Source organism: Lagenorhynchus albirostris, chromosome 6, assembly GCF_949774975.1.
Source record: "Lagenorhynchus albirostris chromosome 6, mLagAlb1.1, whole genome shotgun sequence".
NCBI lineage: Eukaryota > Metazoa > Chordata > Mammalia > Artiodactyla > Delphinidae > Lagenorhynchus > Lagenorhynchus albirostris.
In genome coordinates, this window is record NC_083100.1 from 33,193,081 (window position 1) to 33,211,608 (window position 18,528).

At 36.4% G+C, this 18,528-nt stretch overlaps 1 protein-coding gene across 2 annotated transcripts in view; it reads right to left on the bottom strand.

The window, feature by feature from the left end:
- BMPR2 (bone morphogenetic protein receptor type 2) overlaps positions 1-18,528 on the bottom strand; it is a 189,626-nt gene that overhangs the window by 95,380 nt on the left and 75,718 nt on the right. For both annotated transcript variants that reach the window (XM_060152303.1, XM_060152302.1), the window contains exons 2-3: positions 2,031-2,201; positions 812-982 (exon numbers count right to left, since the gene is read on the bottom strand). In XM_060152303.1, coding sequence (XP_060008286.1) covers positions 812-982; positions 2,031-2,201 — 342 coding nt within the window. The remainder of the gene's footprint in view (positions 1-811; positions 983-2,030; positions 2,202-18,528) is intronic.

Consider the following 18,528-nt stretch of genomic DNA (forward strand, 5'->3'; position numbering starts at 1 on the left):
TTGCCCCCTTCCCGTCCTTAATGATTTAATTATACTTTTTGCACACACAGATTAGTAACATAATTCCAAAAGTCAAAACTACATGCATAAAACTATATTCAGAGGACTTTTCCTCCTTCTTGTATCCTTTCTGTTCCATTCCCTCCAACCCTTGTAAGTAACCAACTTCATTATTTTCTGGTTTATCCTTTCTTTGCTTCTTTTTGTAAAGATAAGCTTTCTATTTTACACAAAAGACAGCATACTATATAAGCTTTTTATTCACCTAATGTTACCTCTAGAAATCACTCCATATCAGTTCACAGAGATCTTACCCATTTTTTTCTTATAGCTGTATATTTGGTACTCCATTACACATGTGTGTACCATAGTGGATTTGAATCAATCTCCTATTCTTAGGCATTTAGGTAGTTTCCAATACTATACAGTTACAGACAATACTACAATAGGTAACTTTATGCATATGTATTTTCATACTTTCGGAGGTATGTCTTCAAAGATAAACTCCTACAAATGGGAGTGCTGGGTGAAAGAGTAAGGACATATGTTGTGTTCTTAATATTACCAAACTCCTCTTCATGTGAGTTGGAAAGTACTATATTTTGATTCAAACTTATTTGATAATATACCAATACCTTGGAAATCCTGGTGTATCTCTTCTCGATTTTAGGTGTTAGCTAGATGTAGTCTCATGATGCTGGAACTCTCCCTCTCACTCTGGCCCAACCTGAATATTTTCATATATTTTTAAATTCTGAAAATCTTTGGAGAAAGGAATTACAAGGAAACGTACGTTACTTTAACTACTTACTGAGTGGTGTTGTGTCTGGAAGTGGAAAATTCTCAGTAAAGTTGACATTACACAAGTCTGTGCTACAACAGCAGAAACGGTATGTTCCATTCTGAATTGAGGGTGGAGTGGTAGTTACTACACATTCTTCGTAGTGACACTCCTGGGGATCTCCAATGTGAGACCAACATCCTACAAATTGATGTTAATGTAAACAAGTTAGGTTTATATATGTCATAATGTAAATAAGTTATAACTCTTGCAAACCAATAGGAAACCACATTTTTTTAATAACAGATAATGGCAAAGTATAAACAAGCATTTCATAGAAGGAAAAAGCCACTAATAAAATGTTTCACTTCACAGTTAATCTAAGAATTATTATTAAAACATCAATAAGATTACATTTTTGTCTATATCTATTGAATTCTTCTGGGTTTTAAAATAATTATATATAACAATAACAAGGATTTAGTAACACACAGTGCTGGAGGGAATGTAAATGTATATAACATTTCTAGAAAGTCACATGGCAATTTTTATGAAGAGCCTTTTCATGTTTTATAATCTAAAAATTTTACTTCCAGAAGTCTATTCCAGGAAAATTATGAGATACAATCAAAGAATTATGTTCAAAGATGTTCACTGAAGCATTAGGTATTACAATGAAAACCAGAAAACAATATAATGTCCAACAGCAGAGTAATGTGTAAGTAAACTGAGATACATGTATACAATGAAAAATTGTATAGATTTTGAAAGTGTTTTCAAAGTATATTTAAAGACATAGGAAAATATTCATGATATAATTTAAATGGGAAAAACTGCATATGAAATTATTTATATAGTATTACCATAATTTTGAAAAAAAATAGTACACACACATATAAACATAGAAGTACAAAGAAAACACGCCTGAAGGGAATAAACCAATATAGTTTTTAAAAAAAACTTTTTAAAGTATGGAATTGTAGACATTTGTTTCTCTTATAGTTTTCTTTATTTTCTAAACTTCATAAAATGGCATTATATTATTAAAATTGTAATAAGATATTATTAAAATAAGCTAAAAACAATTACCCTTTGCAAATGTGGAGCTTGTGTGTGAATACAGACATGAATACACACTTTTAAACTTACTGTTCTCCTGCAGAGGGTTTTACAATCTACTTCCATGCCCTTCTTAGATAAACTTCAATTGTATGAAAGAGATATTTCAGGTAAAAAAAGTATTACTTGCCTTGTTTTACCAGATTTATGTCCCCTTTTGATTTCTCCCAAAGGCCGTAGCAGGTGCTACCTTTTGAACATAATATTGTTCCGTTTTCATGAGAGATTCGACTCTCACCTATCCCAAGGTCTTGTTGATATGGATCTTTAAATGCACAAAGACGTTCTTGATTCTGAGAAGCTAAAATAAAGGAAAAAAAGACAAATTCACTTTATGATAATCTTTGCAAAACATTATTATATAAAATCTTAGAGCCTTTTTGAAAGGCACTGTAAATTTCCCTACTAAATCCCTAACAAGGCTTGAATAAATGTGCAATTTTGTATTTATTCAATAACTTCTTTCTTTTCATTAATTAATTTGTAACTTCCAAACAAGAAGCAAACTTAAAAACTCATTTCCCAAAAGGAATACCCTCTTACATAAATTATTCTCACCACTCTTTCTCCTATTAAATAATATTGGTATCTGAATAATGAAATATCATCACAAAAATATCCATGCTCTAAATTATTAAAAATTCAAAACAAATTAACAAACCTAGAGGGCTGAATAATTTTTGGAAATTCTACAGTACTCACTTCTACCATATTTTATACTCAGTTGTAAAATGTTAAACATAACATTAGGCATGTTAAACTAAGGATGAGGAGAGACTACAAGTGGATAGTACATGGTTTCTATCTGGGGTGATAGAAATGTTCCAAAATTAGATTGTGGCAATGTTTGCACAGCTTTGTAAATGTACAAAAAAATAATTGTTCACTAAAAATGCGTGAATTTCATGCTATGTAAATTATACCTTAATAAACCTGTTTTTAAAAATTAAGGCTATTAGTGCTCAAAAAGAAAATGATTTTCCATCATTAAAAATATCAATATAATAGAAGAAATGCTCAACAATCCCTCATACCGAAGGTCAACCCAATGTATTTTCAATGCCAGTCAGTCTTTCTCCATGTACATAATCTGATTTAACTAATCTCAGTAGAACATTTGCCACATAATTTATCAGCTAACAAACATTTACCAACACTGCTGAGAATACCAAAGAAGTAAATGGTTATCAAAAGCAACAGCTGATCTTTGGTTTCTTAAAGCAGACTTTCCTACTGTGTTTGACTTGCCAGAATAACAATCTAACACACTTTGCCACTATATTCCTCATGGGCTTCTGATTTATTTCTTGATTTTGCTGTGTATCTTATTTAGTATGGCTTAATTCATTAGCACCTTAGCACTGGAAATGATTTATTAAAATAATGTTTCTGAAACTACAAAACTAAGGACAAAACCCTGGAGAAGAAATGAAAGCACCAACAACTGCGTGCCCAAGTCTATTTAGAAACACAGACCTGCCATATTTATTACAACAGAAAGCACCTTCAAAGTATTGAGCTAAATAAATAGGGGATTCACAAACAGATAATATAGAGTTCTACCCGTCAAGCATCTTATAGTACCTTGTACCTTGACCACTGATCTCTGTTTCTGTTTTTGTGCCAGTACCGTATTGTCTTGATTACTCTGGGCTTTGTACCTTGTTCCACTCATCTCTGTTTCTGTTTTTGTGCCAGTACTGTATTGTCTTGATTACTGTAGCTTTGTAGTATAGTCTGAAGTCAGTGAGTCTGATTCCTCCAGCTGCATTTTTTTCCCTCAAGACGGCTTTGGCTATTCAGGGTCTTTTGTGTCTCCATACAAATTTTAAGATTTTTTGTTCTAGTTCTGTAAAAAATGCCACTGGTAATTTGATGGGGATTGCACTGAATCTGTAGATTGCTTTGGGTAGTAGTCATTTGCACAATATTGATTCTTCCAATCCAAGAACATGGTATATCCCTCCATCTGTTGATATCATCTTTAATTTCTTTCATCAGTGTCTTATAGTTTTCTGCATATAGGTCTTTTGTCTCCTTAGGTAGGTTTATTTCTAGGTATTTTATTCTTTTGTTACAATGGTAAATGGGAGTGCTGCCTTAATTTCTCTTTCAGATATTTCATCGTTAGTGTATAGGAATGCAAGAGATTTCTGTGCATTAATTTTGTATCCTGCAACTTTATCAAATTCATTGATTAGCTCTAGTAGTTTTCTGGTGGCATCTTTAGGATTCTCTATGTATAGTATCATGTCATCTGCAAACAGTGAGTTTTAATTCTTCATTTCCAATTTGGATTCCTTTTATTTCTTTTTCTTCTCTGATTGCCGTGGCTAGGATTTCCAAAACTGTGTTGAATAATAGCAGTGAGAGTGTACATTCTTGTCTTGTTCCTGATCTTAGAGGAAATGCTTTCAGTTTTTCACCATTGAGTATGATGTTTGCTGTGGGTTTGTCCTATATGGCCTTTATTATGTTGAGGTAGGTTCACTCTATGCCCACTTTCTGGAGAGGTTTTATCATAAATGGGTGTTGAATTTTGTTGAAAGCTTTCTCTGCATCTGTTGAGATGATCATATGGTTTTTCTCCTTCTATTTGTTAATATGGTGTGTCACATTGATTGATTTGGGTACACTGAAGCATCCTTGCATTTCTGGAATAAACCCCACTTGATCATGGTGTATGATACTTTTAATGTGCTGTTGGATTTTGTTTGCTAGTATTTTGTTGAGGACTTTTGCATCTATATCATCAGTGATATTGGTTTGTAATTTTCTTTTTTTGTAGTAGCTTTGTCTGGTTTTGGTATCAGGGTGATGGTGGCCTCATAGAATGAGTTTGGGAGTGTTCTTTCCTCTGCAATTTTTTGGAAGAGTTTGAGAACCACAGGTGTTAGCTCTTCTCTAAATGTTTGATAGAATTCACCTGTGAAGCCATCTGGTCCTGGACCTTTGTTTGTTGGAAGATTTTTAATGACAGTTTCAATTTCAGTGATTGTGATTGGTCTGTTCATATTTTCTATTTCTTCCAGGTTCAGTCTTGGAAGGTTATACCTTTCTAAGAATTTGTCCAATTCTTCCAGGTTTCCATTTTATTGGCATAGAGTTGTTTGTAGTAGTCTCTTAGGATGCTTTGTATTTTTGCGGTGTCTGTTGTAACTTCTCCTTTTTCATTTCTAATTTTATTGATTTGAGTCCTCTCCCTCTTTTTCTTGATGAGTCTGGCTAATTATATACAAATTTTGTTTTTCTTCTCAAAGAACCAGCTTTTAGTTTTATTGATCTTTGCTACTGTTTTCTTTGTTTCTATTTCATTTATTTCTGCTCTGTTCTTTATGATTTCTTTCCTTCTGCTAACTTTGGGTTTTATTTGTTCTTCTTTCTCTAGTTCCTTCAGGTGTAAGGTTAGATTGTTTATTTGAGATTTTTCTTATTTCTTGAGGTAGGCTTGTATAGCTATAAACTTCCCTCTTAGAACTGCTTTTGCTGCATCCCATAGGTTTTGGATGGTCGTGTTTTCATTGTCATTTGTCTCTAGGTATTTTTTGATTTCCTCTGTGATTTCTTCAGTGATCTCCTGGTTATTTAGTATCATATTGTTTAGCCTCCATGTGTTTGTGTTTTTTATGTTTTTTTCCCTGTAATTCAGTTTTGATCTCATAGCGTTGTGGTCAGAAAAGATGCTTCATATGATTTCAGTTTTCTTAAATTTACTGAGGCTTGATTTGTGACCCAAGATGTGATCTATCCTGGAGAACGTTCTGTGTGCACTTGAGAAGAAAGTGTAATCTGCTGTTTTTGGATGGAATGTCCTATAATTATCAATTAAATCGATCTGGTCTCGTGTTATTTAAAGCTTCTGTTTCCTTATTTATTTTCATTTTAGATGATCTGTCCATTGGTGTAAGTGAGGTGTTAAAGTCCCCCACTATTATTGTGTTACTGTCGATTTCCTCCTTTATAGCTGTTAGCATTTGCCTTATGTATTGAGGTGCTCCTATGCTGGGTGCATATACATTTATAATCGTTATATCTTCTTCTTGGATTAATCCCTTAATTATTATGTAGTGTCCTTCCTTGTCTCTTGTAACATTCTTTACTTTAAAGTCTATTTTATCTGATATGAGTATTGCTACTCCAGCTTTCTTTTGATTTCCATTTGCACGGAATATCTTTTTTCATCCCCTCACTTTCAGTCTGAATATGTCCCTAGGTCTGAGGTGGGTCTCTTGGAGACAGCATATATATGGGTCTTGTTTTTGTATCCATTCAGCAACCCTGTGTCTTTTGGTTGGAGCATTTAATCCATTCACGTTTAAGGCAATTATCCATAGGTACATTCCTATGACCATTTTCTTAATTGTTTTGCGTTTGTTTATGTAGGTCCTTTTCTTCTCTTGTGTTTCCCACTTAGAGAAGTTCCTTTAGCATTTGTTGTAGAGCTGCTTTGGTGGTGTTGAATTCTCTTAGCTTTTGCTTGTCTGTAAAGCTTTTGATTTCTCCATCAAATCTGAATGAGATCCTTGCCGTGTAATCTTGGTTGTAGGTTCTTCCCTTTCAACACTGTAAGCATATCATGCCACTCCCTTCTGGCCTGTAGAGTTTCTGCTGAGAAATCAGCTGCTAACCTTATGGGAGTTGCCTTGTATGTTATTTGTCATTTTCCCCTTGCTGCTTTCAATAATTTTTCTTTGCCTTTAATTTTTACCAATTTGATTACTATGTGTCTTGGCATGTTTCTCCTTGGGTTTATCCTGTATGGGACTTGCTGTGCTTCCTGGACTTGGGTGGCTATTTCCTCTCCCATGTTAGGGAAGTTTTTGACTATAATCTCTTCAAATATTTTCTTGGGTCCTTTCTCTCTCTCTTCTCCTTCTGGGGCCCCTATGATGTGAATGTTGTTGCGGTTAATGTTGTCCCAGAGGTCTCTTAGGCTGTCTTCCTTTCTTTTCATTCTTTTTTCTTTATCCTTTTCTGCAGCAATAAATTCCACCATTCTGTCTTCCAGGTCACTTATTCGTTCTTCTGCCTCCATTATTCTGCTATTGATTCTTTCTAGTGTAGTTTTCATTTCAGTTATTGTGTTGTTCAACTCTGTTTGTTCTTAATTCTTCTAGGTGTTTGTTAAACATCTCTTGCATCTTCTCGATCTTTGCCTCCATTGTTTTTCTGAGGTCCTGGATCATCTTCACTATCATTATTCTGAATTCTTTTTCTGGAAGGTTGCCTATCTCCACTTCATTTAGTTGTTTTTCTGGGGTTTTATCTTGTTCCTTCATGTGGTACATAGCCCTCTGCCTTTTCATCTTGTCTATCTTTCTGTGAATGTGGTTTTTGTTCCACTGGCTGCAGGATTGTAGTTCTCCTTGCTTCTGCTGTGTGTCCTCTCTCTCCTCTTTTTAAACAGGTGATATTTGGTTGTAATAAGCACTAAAGCAATTTTAATTAACATAACTACATTAAACTGCAAATAGTCTCATCCAAACTGCTGACAGAGGTACCTTCATAAAAGAGTTGATCATGCTTAAAATCTGTTAGCTCCCTGAAGTTCCTAGAATTAAATTCAAGCTCTTCAGTTGGCATTTAATGTCCTTCATAAGCCGACCCAAAAGAACCATGATCACTTTGGTGGGCCCTAGGAACTTTTGATTTCATGGGCCCTTTCCTCCAATAAAAAATATTAAAAATTATACTTTGGAATTCCCTGGTGGCGCAGTGGTTAAGAATCCACCTACCAATGCAGGGGACATGGGTTCGAGCCCTGGTCCGGGAAGATCCCACATGCCATGGAGCAACTCAGCCCATGTTCCACAACTACTGAGCCTGCGCTCTAGAGCCTGCGTGCCACAACTACATAAGCCCGTGCGCCTAGAGCCCGTGCTCCATAACAAGAGAAGCCACTGCAGTGAGAAGTCCATGCACTGCAACAAAGAGTAGCCCCCACTCACCACAACCAGAGAAAGCCCAGGTGCAGCAACAAAGACCCAACATGGCCAAAAATAAAATAAATAAATAAATTTATTTTTTTAAAAAATTATACTTTACTATTGCATTGGGATAAAAACAATATGTTAACCCTAGGTATTAGAACATTTTCTTCAACATGAAAAGTTCCTTTTTTCCTTCTGCTTTTAAAACAAATTAAAACATTTTCTTGGACCTCCAGAAATACTGTGGGCCCTGTACCTAATGGGTAAGTCAGCCCCAGGACTCAAGTTACCTCTTGCCATTCATCCCACTCCTCCATTCCTCAGTTTCCACCACACTAATATGCCAAGATCTTTCCTGACCTTTATACATAATGTACCCAGTATCTAGAATGCCATTTTTCGTGCTCTTCAGTTTACTCTGCAGTTAAATGATATGTTCTACACTCTCAAATCTCTTAACTCTGTTTTAGCATTGCATGGCGTTATATTTTATCTGTTTACATGCATATCTCCGGCACCAAGTAGGAGGCTGACTTCACTTGTTCCTAGAGGAAAACTAGGTGTATATAACTCATTTTGTATACCACGAATACCCAACAGTGTTACAGGCAGACAGCTTTCATATCTACATATATTGTACTCAATATCATATTCCCATTCAAAGGTTATAAAATCTAGGCAATAATCATCTAGTCCTTTGACCACTCTACTATACACGAAGCTGTGAAAATAGTATCCGTATACATGCAATATTATATTATTTTCATATATATATATATATACACACACACACACACACACACACACACACATACATATCTCCAAGTTACTGAGAATAAACTAATCATTTTCTGTTTACATATGCTTTCTGGATCAGCATTTGCTAATCATGTGCAGCATTTAATTCCCAGGAACATATGTGGCATGTCTGGAATACTGAGCTGTCTTACATTTCCGACTCTGCAATATAACACTATCAAGAATGTAGGGTATAAAGGTATGGCATAGTTTTATCATGTCTGCATCAGTTAACTGTCATTACAGACATAAATCAGCATCATTATGCATACACTGAAAAATACTATCTATTTGTTTTTATGGGGGAGGAAAGAAAGGAAAAAATGGCTATACTAAAAGTATTAACTATTTGCCCTTTTCCCTTTTTTACCAAATACTTTCATACTATTTGAATTTTCATGAAAATATATTCACGTATTACATATTTCAAAAATAAAAGGTTTTTGTACTTGAATTATTTTTACATTTTTTTTTAATTTTGTAATGATTATATATTCACAGGTAGCTGGAAAGAAATATAAGGAGAAGGTGATTTGTGAACTACGTTCCTGCTTCTCCATTCTTTGGCCACTGAATAAAGCTTGTGCTGTCCCAGTCTCAAAGAGGGAGGGAGGGAGGGAGGGAGGAAGGAAGGAAGGGATATAGGGACAAGTGCAGTACCTCTCTCTCCAATGCAAACATCCCAGACAACCACTGTGCAGTATCAAAGAAAATGAAATAGAAGGTATCAAAAATGTAAAGAAAGAAGTAAAATTGTCACTATTTGAGGATGACATATTATATATAGAAATCCCTAAAGATTCTACGCCCTCCAAGAAAAACTATTATAATAAATGAATTCAGTAAAGTTGCAGAATATGAAATTAATATGTAGACATCTGCAGCACTTTTATACACTGAGAACAAACAATCAAAAAGAAAAATGAAGAAAACAATCCCATTTACAATTGCATCAAAAAGAATAAAATACCTAGGAATAAATTTAACCAAGGAAGTGAAAGACTTGTACTCAGAAAACTGTAGGACACTGAAGAAAGAAATTGAAGATGATGCAAATAAATGGAAAAATATCCATTTATCAGTGCTCATGGATTAGAAGAATTAATATTATCAAAATGACCGTACTACCAAGCAACCTACAGATTCAATGCAATTCCTATCAAAACACCAATGGCATTTTTCACAGAACTAGAACAAATAATTCTAAAATCTCTATAAAAACACAAAATGCCCCAATAGCCAAAGCAATCTTGAGAAAGAACAAAGCTGGAGGTGACACATGCCCTGATTTCACACGATACTACAAAGCTATAATAATCTAAACAGTATGATACTGGCACAAAAACAGACACACTGATCAATGGAACAGAATATTCTGTGAGCCCAGAAATAAACCTACGCTTATATGATCAATTAATCTACAACATAGGAGGCAAGAATATTCAATGGATGAAAAGAGTCACTTCAATAAATGGTGCTGGGAAAACTGGACAATTAGATGCAAAAGAATGAAACTGGGACCACTTTCTTACATCATATACAAAAATAAACTCAAAATGGATTATAGATTTAAATATAAGACTAAAACTATAAAACTTCCAGAAGAAATCGTAGGTAGTAACCTCTTTGACATCAATCTTAACAATATTTTTTGGCTATGTCTCCGCAGGCAAGGGAAACAAAAGCAGAAATGATCAAATGAGGTGATATCAAACTAAAAAGTTTTTGCATAGTGAAGGAAACCATCAACAAAATAAAAAGTCAACCTACTTAACGGGACAAGATATTTGCAATCCCTATAACGAGTTGATGTTCAAAATATATAATGAACTCATACAACTCAATATCAAAAAATAAACCCAAACAACCCAAATAAAAAATGGGCATTAGACCTGAATAGATATTTTTTCAAAGACATACAGATGGCAAACAGGCACATGAAAAGATGCTCAACATCAGTAATCATCAGAAAAATGCAAATCAAAACCACAATGAGATACCACCTCATACCTGTCAGAATGGCTATCCTCAAAAAAGCAACAAATAACAAGTGTTGGTGAAGATGTGGAGAAAAGGGAGGGAACCCTTGTATACTGATGGTGGGAATGTAAATTCGTGCAGCCATTACAGAAAACAGTATGGAGGTTTCTCAAAATTAAAAACAGAACTACCATACAACCCAGCAATTCCATTTCCATTTCTATTTACCTGAAGAAAATGAAAACACTAATTTGAAAAGATATATGTACCTTTATGTTCATTGTGGCATTATTTACAATAGCTAATATATGGAAGCAATCTAAGTACCCATCACTAGATGAACGGATAAATAAGATGTGGTGTGTGTGTGTGTATGTACACACACACACACGCACACACACACAATGGAATATTACTCAGACATAAAAAAGAATGAAATTTTGCCATTTGCTATAACATGCATGGATTTAGAGGGTATCACACTAAGTGGAGTAAGTCAGACAGAGAAAGACAAATACCATGTGACTCCACTTTTCACATGTGGAATCTAAAAAGCAAAAGAGATGAACAAACAGAACAAAGCAGAAACGGACTCATGGATAAAGAGAACAAACTGGTGGTTTCCAGAAAGAAGGAGGGTGAGGGGATGGGAAAAATAGGTAAAGGAGATTAAGAGGTGCAAACTTCCAGTTTTAAAATAAATAAGTCATGGAGCTGTAACATACAGTATAGGGATTATACCTAATAATATTGTAATAACTTTGTATGGTGACAGATGGTAACTAGATTTATCATGGTGATCATTTTACAATGTATAAAAATACTTGAATCACTATGTTGTACACCTGAAACTAATATTATATTGTATGTCAATTATAATTCAATATTTTTTAAAAAATGAAATGAATGAAAAAAATTTTTAACTACAATGAGATATTACTACACACCTATTAGAATGATTACAATTTAAAAACAAAACAAAAAATTCTTGACAACATCAAGTACTGATCAGGATGCTGACACAGGGGAATATAACTGCTGATGAAAATGCAAACTGGTACAACTACTGTGAGAAATAGTTTGGTAGTCTCTTATAAGTTAAATATATACACACCATTTAACTTAGTAATCCCATTCCCTAATACTTACGGGTATTGACCTAAATGTAATGAAAATTTATGTTCACAAAAAAACCTTACAGTCACTATATGCTTATAGTGGCTTTATTTACAGTCGCACAAAACTGTTTATAACCCAAATGTCCCTCAACTGAACAATGGATAAACACGTATTACTCAGCAATAAAAAGGAATGGACTGGACTTCCCTGGCTGCACAGTGGGTAAGAATGTGCTGCCAATGCAGGGGACACGGGTTCGAGCCCTGGTCTGAGAAGATCCCACATGCCGCGGAGCAACTAAGCCTGTGCGCCACAACCACTGAGCCTGTGCTCTAGAGCCCGTGAGCCACAACAACTGAGCCCATGTGCTGCAACTACTGAAGCCCGCATGCCTAGAGCCAGTGCTCCACAACAAGAGAAGCCTGCACACTGCAACAAAGAGTAGCCCCCGCTTGACACACCAAGAGAAAACCCACGTGTAGCAACGAAGACCTAATGCAGCCATAAATAAATAAATTTTTTTAAAAGAAAAGGACTATTGACATAAGAAACATGAATGAATTTCAAATATATTATGCCAAATGAAAGAACCCAGACTCAAAAAGCTATATACTATATGATTCATTACATGACATTCTAAAAGGTAAAACTACAGGAATGGAGAATAGATCACTGGTTGCCAGAGACCTGATTTGGGGCAGCGGGGGTGGGGGCGGGGGGTGTGGTAGGATGGAGTAGTTGATTATAAAGTGGTACCAAAAGAGAATTTCTGAGGGGTAGAAATGTTCTGTATCTTAATTGGGATGGCAGTTACATGACTATGTATTTCTCAAAACTCAAAGAACTGTATACCAAAAAGAGAAAATTTCACTTGTGTAAATTTAAAACTAACCTTAAAAATAATTTGGTAGAGATAATTTTTGAATATGTATTAGTAGATTAGTATATCAATTCCTTCTATATGTATTTGAATTTTAAAAAGGGACATCACCACCTTAGGAAACTACAAAAAGAAAGGTAAATTAAACCCAAACTCTTTTCAATTCTATGAAGGCCAAGAGAGGTGAGGAACCTGCAGAAGAAGAGTCTGAAGTGAGCAGAAGTTGGTTCACTGAGATTTAAGGAAAGAAACCATTGTCATAACACAGAAGTGCAAAGTGAAGCCACAAGTACTGATGTAGGAGCTGCAGCAAGTTATCCAGGAGATCTAGCTAAGATAAATGACGAAGGTGACTACACTAAATAACAGATAGTTTCAGTGTAGAAGAAACAGCCTTGTGTTGAAGGAAGATGCCATCTAGAACTTTCAGGGCTAGAGAGAAGTCAATGCCTGGCTTCAGAGCTTCGAAGGACAGGCTGACTCTCTTGTTAGGGGCTAATGCAGCTGGTGACTTGAACTTGCGGCTGATGCTCACTTACCATTCCAAAAATCCTGGGGCTCTTAAGAATTATGCCAAATCTACTCTGCCTGTGCTCTATAAATGGAACAACAAAGCCTGAATGACAGTACATCTGTTTACAGCATGGCTTACTGAATATCTTAAGCCCACTGTTTGGACCTACTGCTCAGAAAAAAGATTCCTTTCAAAATATTACTATTCAATGACAGTGCACCTGGTCACCCAAGTGCTCTTATGGGGATGTACAAAAAGATTAATGCTGTTTTCATGCCTGCCATTCTGCAGCCCAAAGATCAAAGCGTCATTTCGACTTTCAAGTCTTATTTAAGAAATACAGTTTGTAATGCTATAGCTGGCATAGACAGTGATTCCTCTAATGGATATGGGCAAAGTCAGTTGAAAACCTTCTGGAAACCATTCTGGATGCCATTAAGAACATTTGTGATTCATGGAAAGAGGTCAAAATGTCAACATTAACAGGAGTTTGGAAAAAAGGGTTCAGAATATTACATAAACTTAGTGGATAAACCAGCAGCAGGGTTTCAAGGGATTGGCTCCACTTTTGAAAGAAGTTCTATTGTGGGTAAAACGCTTCCCTGGTGGCGCAGTGGTTGAGGGTCCGCCTGCCGATGCAGGGGACGCGGGTTCGTACCCCGGTCTGGGAGGATCCCGCGTGCCGCGGAGCGGCTGGGTCCGTGAGGCATGGCCGCTGGGCCTAAGCGTCCGGAGCCTCTGCTCCGCGGCAGGAGAAGCCGCCGCAGTGAGAGGCCCACGTACCGCAAAAAAAAACAACAAAAAAACAACGAGCACAACATGCACCTGGGAAGTTGTTTATGAAAGGAAGAGTCACTTGATGCAGCAAACTTCATTACTGCGTTTTTTTCTTTTTTAATTTATTTTTGGCTGCACTGGCAGGCCTTTTTTGCTGCGCGCGGGCTTTCTCTAGTTGCGGCGAGCAGGGCCTATTCTTCATTATGGTGCGCAGGCTTCTCGTTGTGGTGGCTTCTCTTGTTGCGGAGCACGAGCTCTAGGCGCGTGGGCTTCAGTAGTTGTGGCTCGCAGGCTCTGGAGCATAGGCTCAGTAGTTGTGGTGCGTGGGCTTAGTTGTTCCGTGACATGTGGGATCTTCCCGGACCAGGGCTCGAAACCCTGTCCCCTGCATTGGCAGGCGAATTCTTAACCACTGAGCCACCAGGGAAATCCCCATTACTGTCTTTCTTTAAAAATTACCCCAGCCACCTACTTCAGTAATCACTACCCTGATCAGTCAGCAGTCACCACAGGGAGGAAAGACCCTACAACAGCAAAAAGACTGACTCGCTAGAAGCTCAGATGATGGGTACCATTTTGAGCAATAAGGTATTTTTAAATTAAGGTATGTACATTGTTTTTTTAGACATAACTTTTATATGCACTGGGAAACCAAAAAATTCACATAAGTCACTTTTTTGGTGGTATTTGCTTTATTGTGGTGGTCTAGAACCAAACTCACAATGTCTCCAAAGTTCGCCTGTATATAACGTTAAATAACCGAAGGTAATACTCTAGGTTGTTTATGGATGCATACATTACGTATAAAAACTATAGGTACATGGATTCATTGCAACCCAGGAAAGCATTAGTTTTGGAAAGTTGGAAAGGGAATGAAATTAGAGAGTGGAGTTTCAAGTAATCTGATCCATGCACACATACATTTTTAAAACAAATATAGTGGAATAATGACAAAATGTAACACTTATTAAATCTTGGTCTTTGGTATTTGTCTCTGAGTGTTAGTGTGTTTGAAATATTTCACAACAAAATTTAGTTTTTAATTTTAAATGCTGGGCTTTTGGGCAATGACAGCTTAAACACTCTAGACATGATTCACAGAACTAGAGCACTAAGAAGAACTTCACTGTTAATAGTTCAATCTCTTCATTTTATAAATGAAGAAACTGTGGTAAGCTACAACAATGCATAAAAATAGAATACCTTGGGCTTCCCTCGTGGCACAGTGGTTGAGGGTCCGCCTGCCAATGCAGGGGACACAGGTTCGTGCCCTGGTCTGGGAGGATCCCACATGCCGCGGAGCGAATGGGCCCGTGAGCCATGGCCGCTGAACCTGCGTGTCCGGAGCCTGTGCTCCTCAACGGGAGAGGCCACAGCAGTGAGAGGCCCGCGTACCGCAAAAAAAAAAAAAAAAAAAAAAAAAAAAGAACACCTTGACAGAGTTTTGAACATAGAATGGCTAAGACTAAAAAATCACAAGGCCTATCTATAGTTGAACATCTGGGGAAAATATTTTTATTGGGGGGATATATCCCAGGTATGCAAGGCTGGTTTAAAATTCAAAAACTGACTGGTATACTCTATCACATCAACAGACGAAAGAAGAAAACTCACATGACCATATCAACAGATGAAGGAAAAGTGTTCAACAAAATCAACACCCAGGGGCTTCCCTGGTGGCACAGTGGTTAAGGATCCACCTACTAATTCAGGGGACACGAGTTCAAGCCCTGGTCCGGGAAGATCCCACATGCCGCAGAGCAACTAAACCTGTGCACCACAACAACGAAGCCTGTGCACAGCAATGAAGACCCAACACAGCCAAAAATAAATAAATTTTAAAAAAAAATCAACACCCATTCATAATAAAAATACAGGGGAACTTCTTCATCTTGATTTTGACAGTGGAGGAGTCTGAGTAGGTGGGTATATGGGAACTCTATACTTACCAGGCAATTTTGCTGCAAACCTGAAAGCAATCTAAAAACTAGTCTCATTTCTTTTTCATTTATTCCTGATCTGATCTTTATGATTTCTTTCCTTCTGCTAACTTGGGGTTTTTTTTGTTCTTCCTTCTCTAATTGCTTTAGGTGCAAGATTAGGTTGTTTATTTGAGACGTTTCCTTTTCTTAAGGTAAGACTGTATTGCTATAAACTTCCCTCTTAGAACTGCTTTTGCTGCATCCCACAGCTTTTGGGTCGTCGTGTCTCCATTGTCATTTGTTTCTAGGTATTTTTTGATTTCCTCTTTGATTTCTTCAGTGATCACTTCGTTATTAAGTAGTGTACTGTTTAGCCTCCATGTGTTTGTATTTTTTACAGATCTTTTCCTGTACTTGATATCTAGTCTCATAGCGTTGTGGCTGGAAAAGATACTTGATACGATTTCAATTTTACCAAGGCTTCATTTGTAACCCAAGATATGATCTATCCTGGAGAATGTTCCATAAGCACTTGAGAAAAATGTGTATTCTGTTGTTTTTGGATGGAATGTCCTATAAATATCCATTAAGTCAACAGCAAAGATCAATAAAACTAAAAGCTGGTTCTTTGAGAAGACAAATAAAATTGATAAACCATAAGCCAGACTCATAAAGAAAAAAAGGGAAAAGACTCAAATCGATAGAATTAGAAATGAAAAAGGAGAAGTAACAACTGACACTGCAGAAATACAAAGAATCATGAGAGATTACTACAAGCAACTATATGCCAATAAAATGGACAACCTGGAAGAAATGGACAAATTCTTAGAAACGCACAATGTGCCGAGCTGAACCAGGAGGAAAAAAAATATGAACAGACCAATCACAAGCACTGAAATTGAAACTGTCATTAAAAATCTTCCAACAAACAAAAGCCCAGGACCAGATGGCTTCACAGACGAATTCTATCAAACATTTAGAGAAGAGCTAACACCTATCCTTCTCAACCTCTTCCAAAATATAGCAGAGGGAGGACACTCCCAAACTCATTCGATGAAGCCACCATCACCCTGATACCAAAACCAGACAAAGATGTTACAAAGAAAGAAAACTACAGGCCAATACGACTGGTAAACATAGATGCAAAAATCCTCAACAAAATACTAGCAAACAGAATCCAACAGCACACTAAAAGGATCATACACCATGATCAAGTGGGGTTTATTCCAGGAATGCAAGGATTCTTCAATATATGCAAATCAATCAACGTGATACACCATATTAACAAACTGAAGGAGAAAAACCATATGATCATCTCAATAGATGCAGAGAAAGCTTTCGACAAAATTCAACACCCATTTATAATAAAAACCCTGCAGAAAGTAGGCATACAGGGAACTTTCCTCAACATAATTAAGGCCATGTATGACAAACCCACAGCCAACATCGTCCTCAATGGTGAAAAACTGAAAACATTCCCACTAAGATCAGGAAGAAGACAAGGTTGCCCACTCACACCACTCTTATTCAACATAGTTTTGGAAGTTTTAGCCACAGTAATCAGAGAAGAAAAGGAAATAAAAGGAATCCAAATTGGAAAAGAAGAAGTAAAGCTGTCACTGTTTGCAGATGACATGATACTATACATAGAGAATCCTAAAGATGCTACCAGAAAACTACTAGAGCTAATCAATGAATTTGGTAAAGTAGCAGGATGCAAAATTAATGCACAGAAATCTCTGGCATTCCTACATACTAATGATGAAAAATCTGAAAGTGAAAACAAGAAAACACTCCTATTTACCACTGCAACAAAAAGAATACAATATCTAGGAATAAACCTACCTAAGGAGACAAAAGACCTGCATGCAGAAAATTATAAGACACTGATGAAAGAAATTAAAGATGATACAAATAGATGGAGAGATATACCATGTTCTTGGATTGGAAGAAACAACATTGTGAAAATGACTACTACCCAAAGCAATCTACAGATTCAATGCAATCCCTATCAAACTACCACTGGCATTTTTCACAGAACTAGAACAAAAAATTTCACAATTTGTATGGAAACACAAAAGACCCCGAATAACCAAAGCAATCTTGAGAAAGAAAAATGGAGCTGGAGGACAAGACAGTATGGTACTGGCACAAAAACAGAAAGATAGATCAATGGAACAGGATAGAAAGCCCAGAGATAAACCCATGCACATATGGTCACCTTATCTTTGATAAAGGAGGCAAGAATATACAGTGGAGAAAAGATAGCCTCTTCAATAAGTGGTGCTGGGAAAACTGGACAGGTACATGTTAAAGTATGAGATTAGATCACTCCGTAACACCATACACAAAAATAAGCCCAAACTGGATTAAAGACCTAAATGTAAGCCCAGAAACTATCAAACTCTTAGAGGAAAACATAGGCAGAACACTCTATGACATAAATCACAGCAAGATCCTTTTTGACCCACCTCCTAGAGAAGTGGAAATAAAATCAAAAATAAACAAATGGGACCTAATGAAACTTCAAAGCTTTTGCACAACAAAGGAAACCATAAACAAGACCAAAAGACAACCCTTAGAATGGGAAAAAATATTTGCAAATGAAGCAACTGACAAAGGATTAATCTCCAAAATTTACAAGCAGCTCATGAAGCTCAATAACAGAAAAACAAACAACCCAATCCAAAAATGGGCAGAAGATCTAA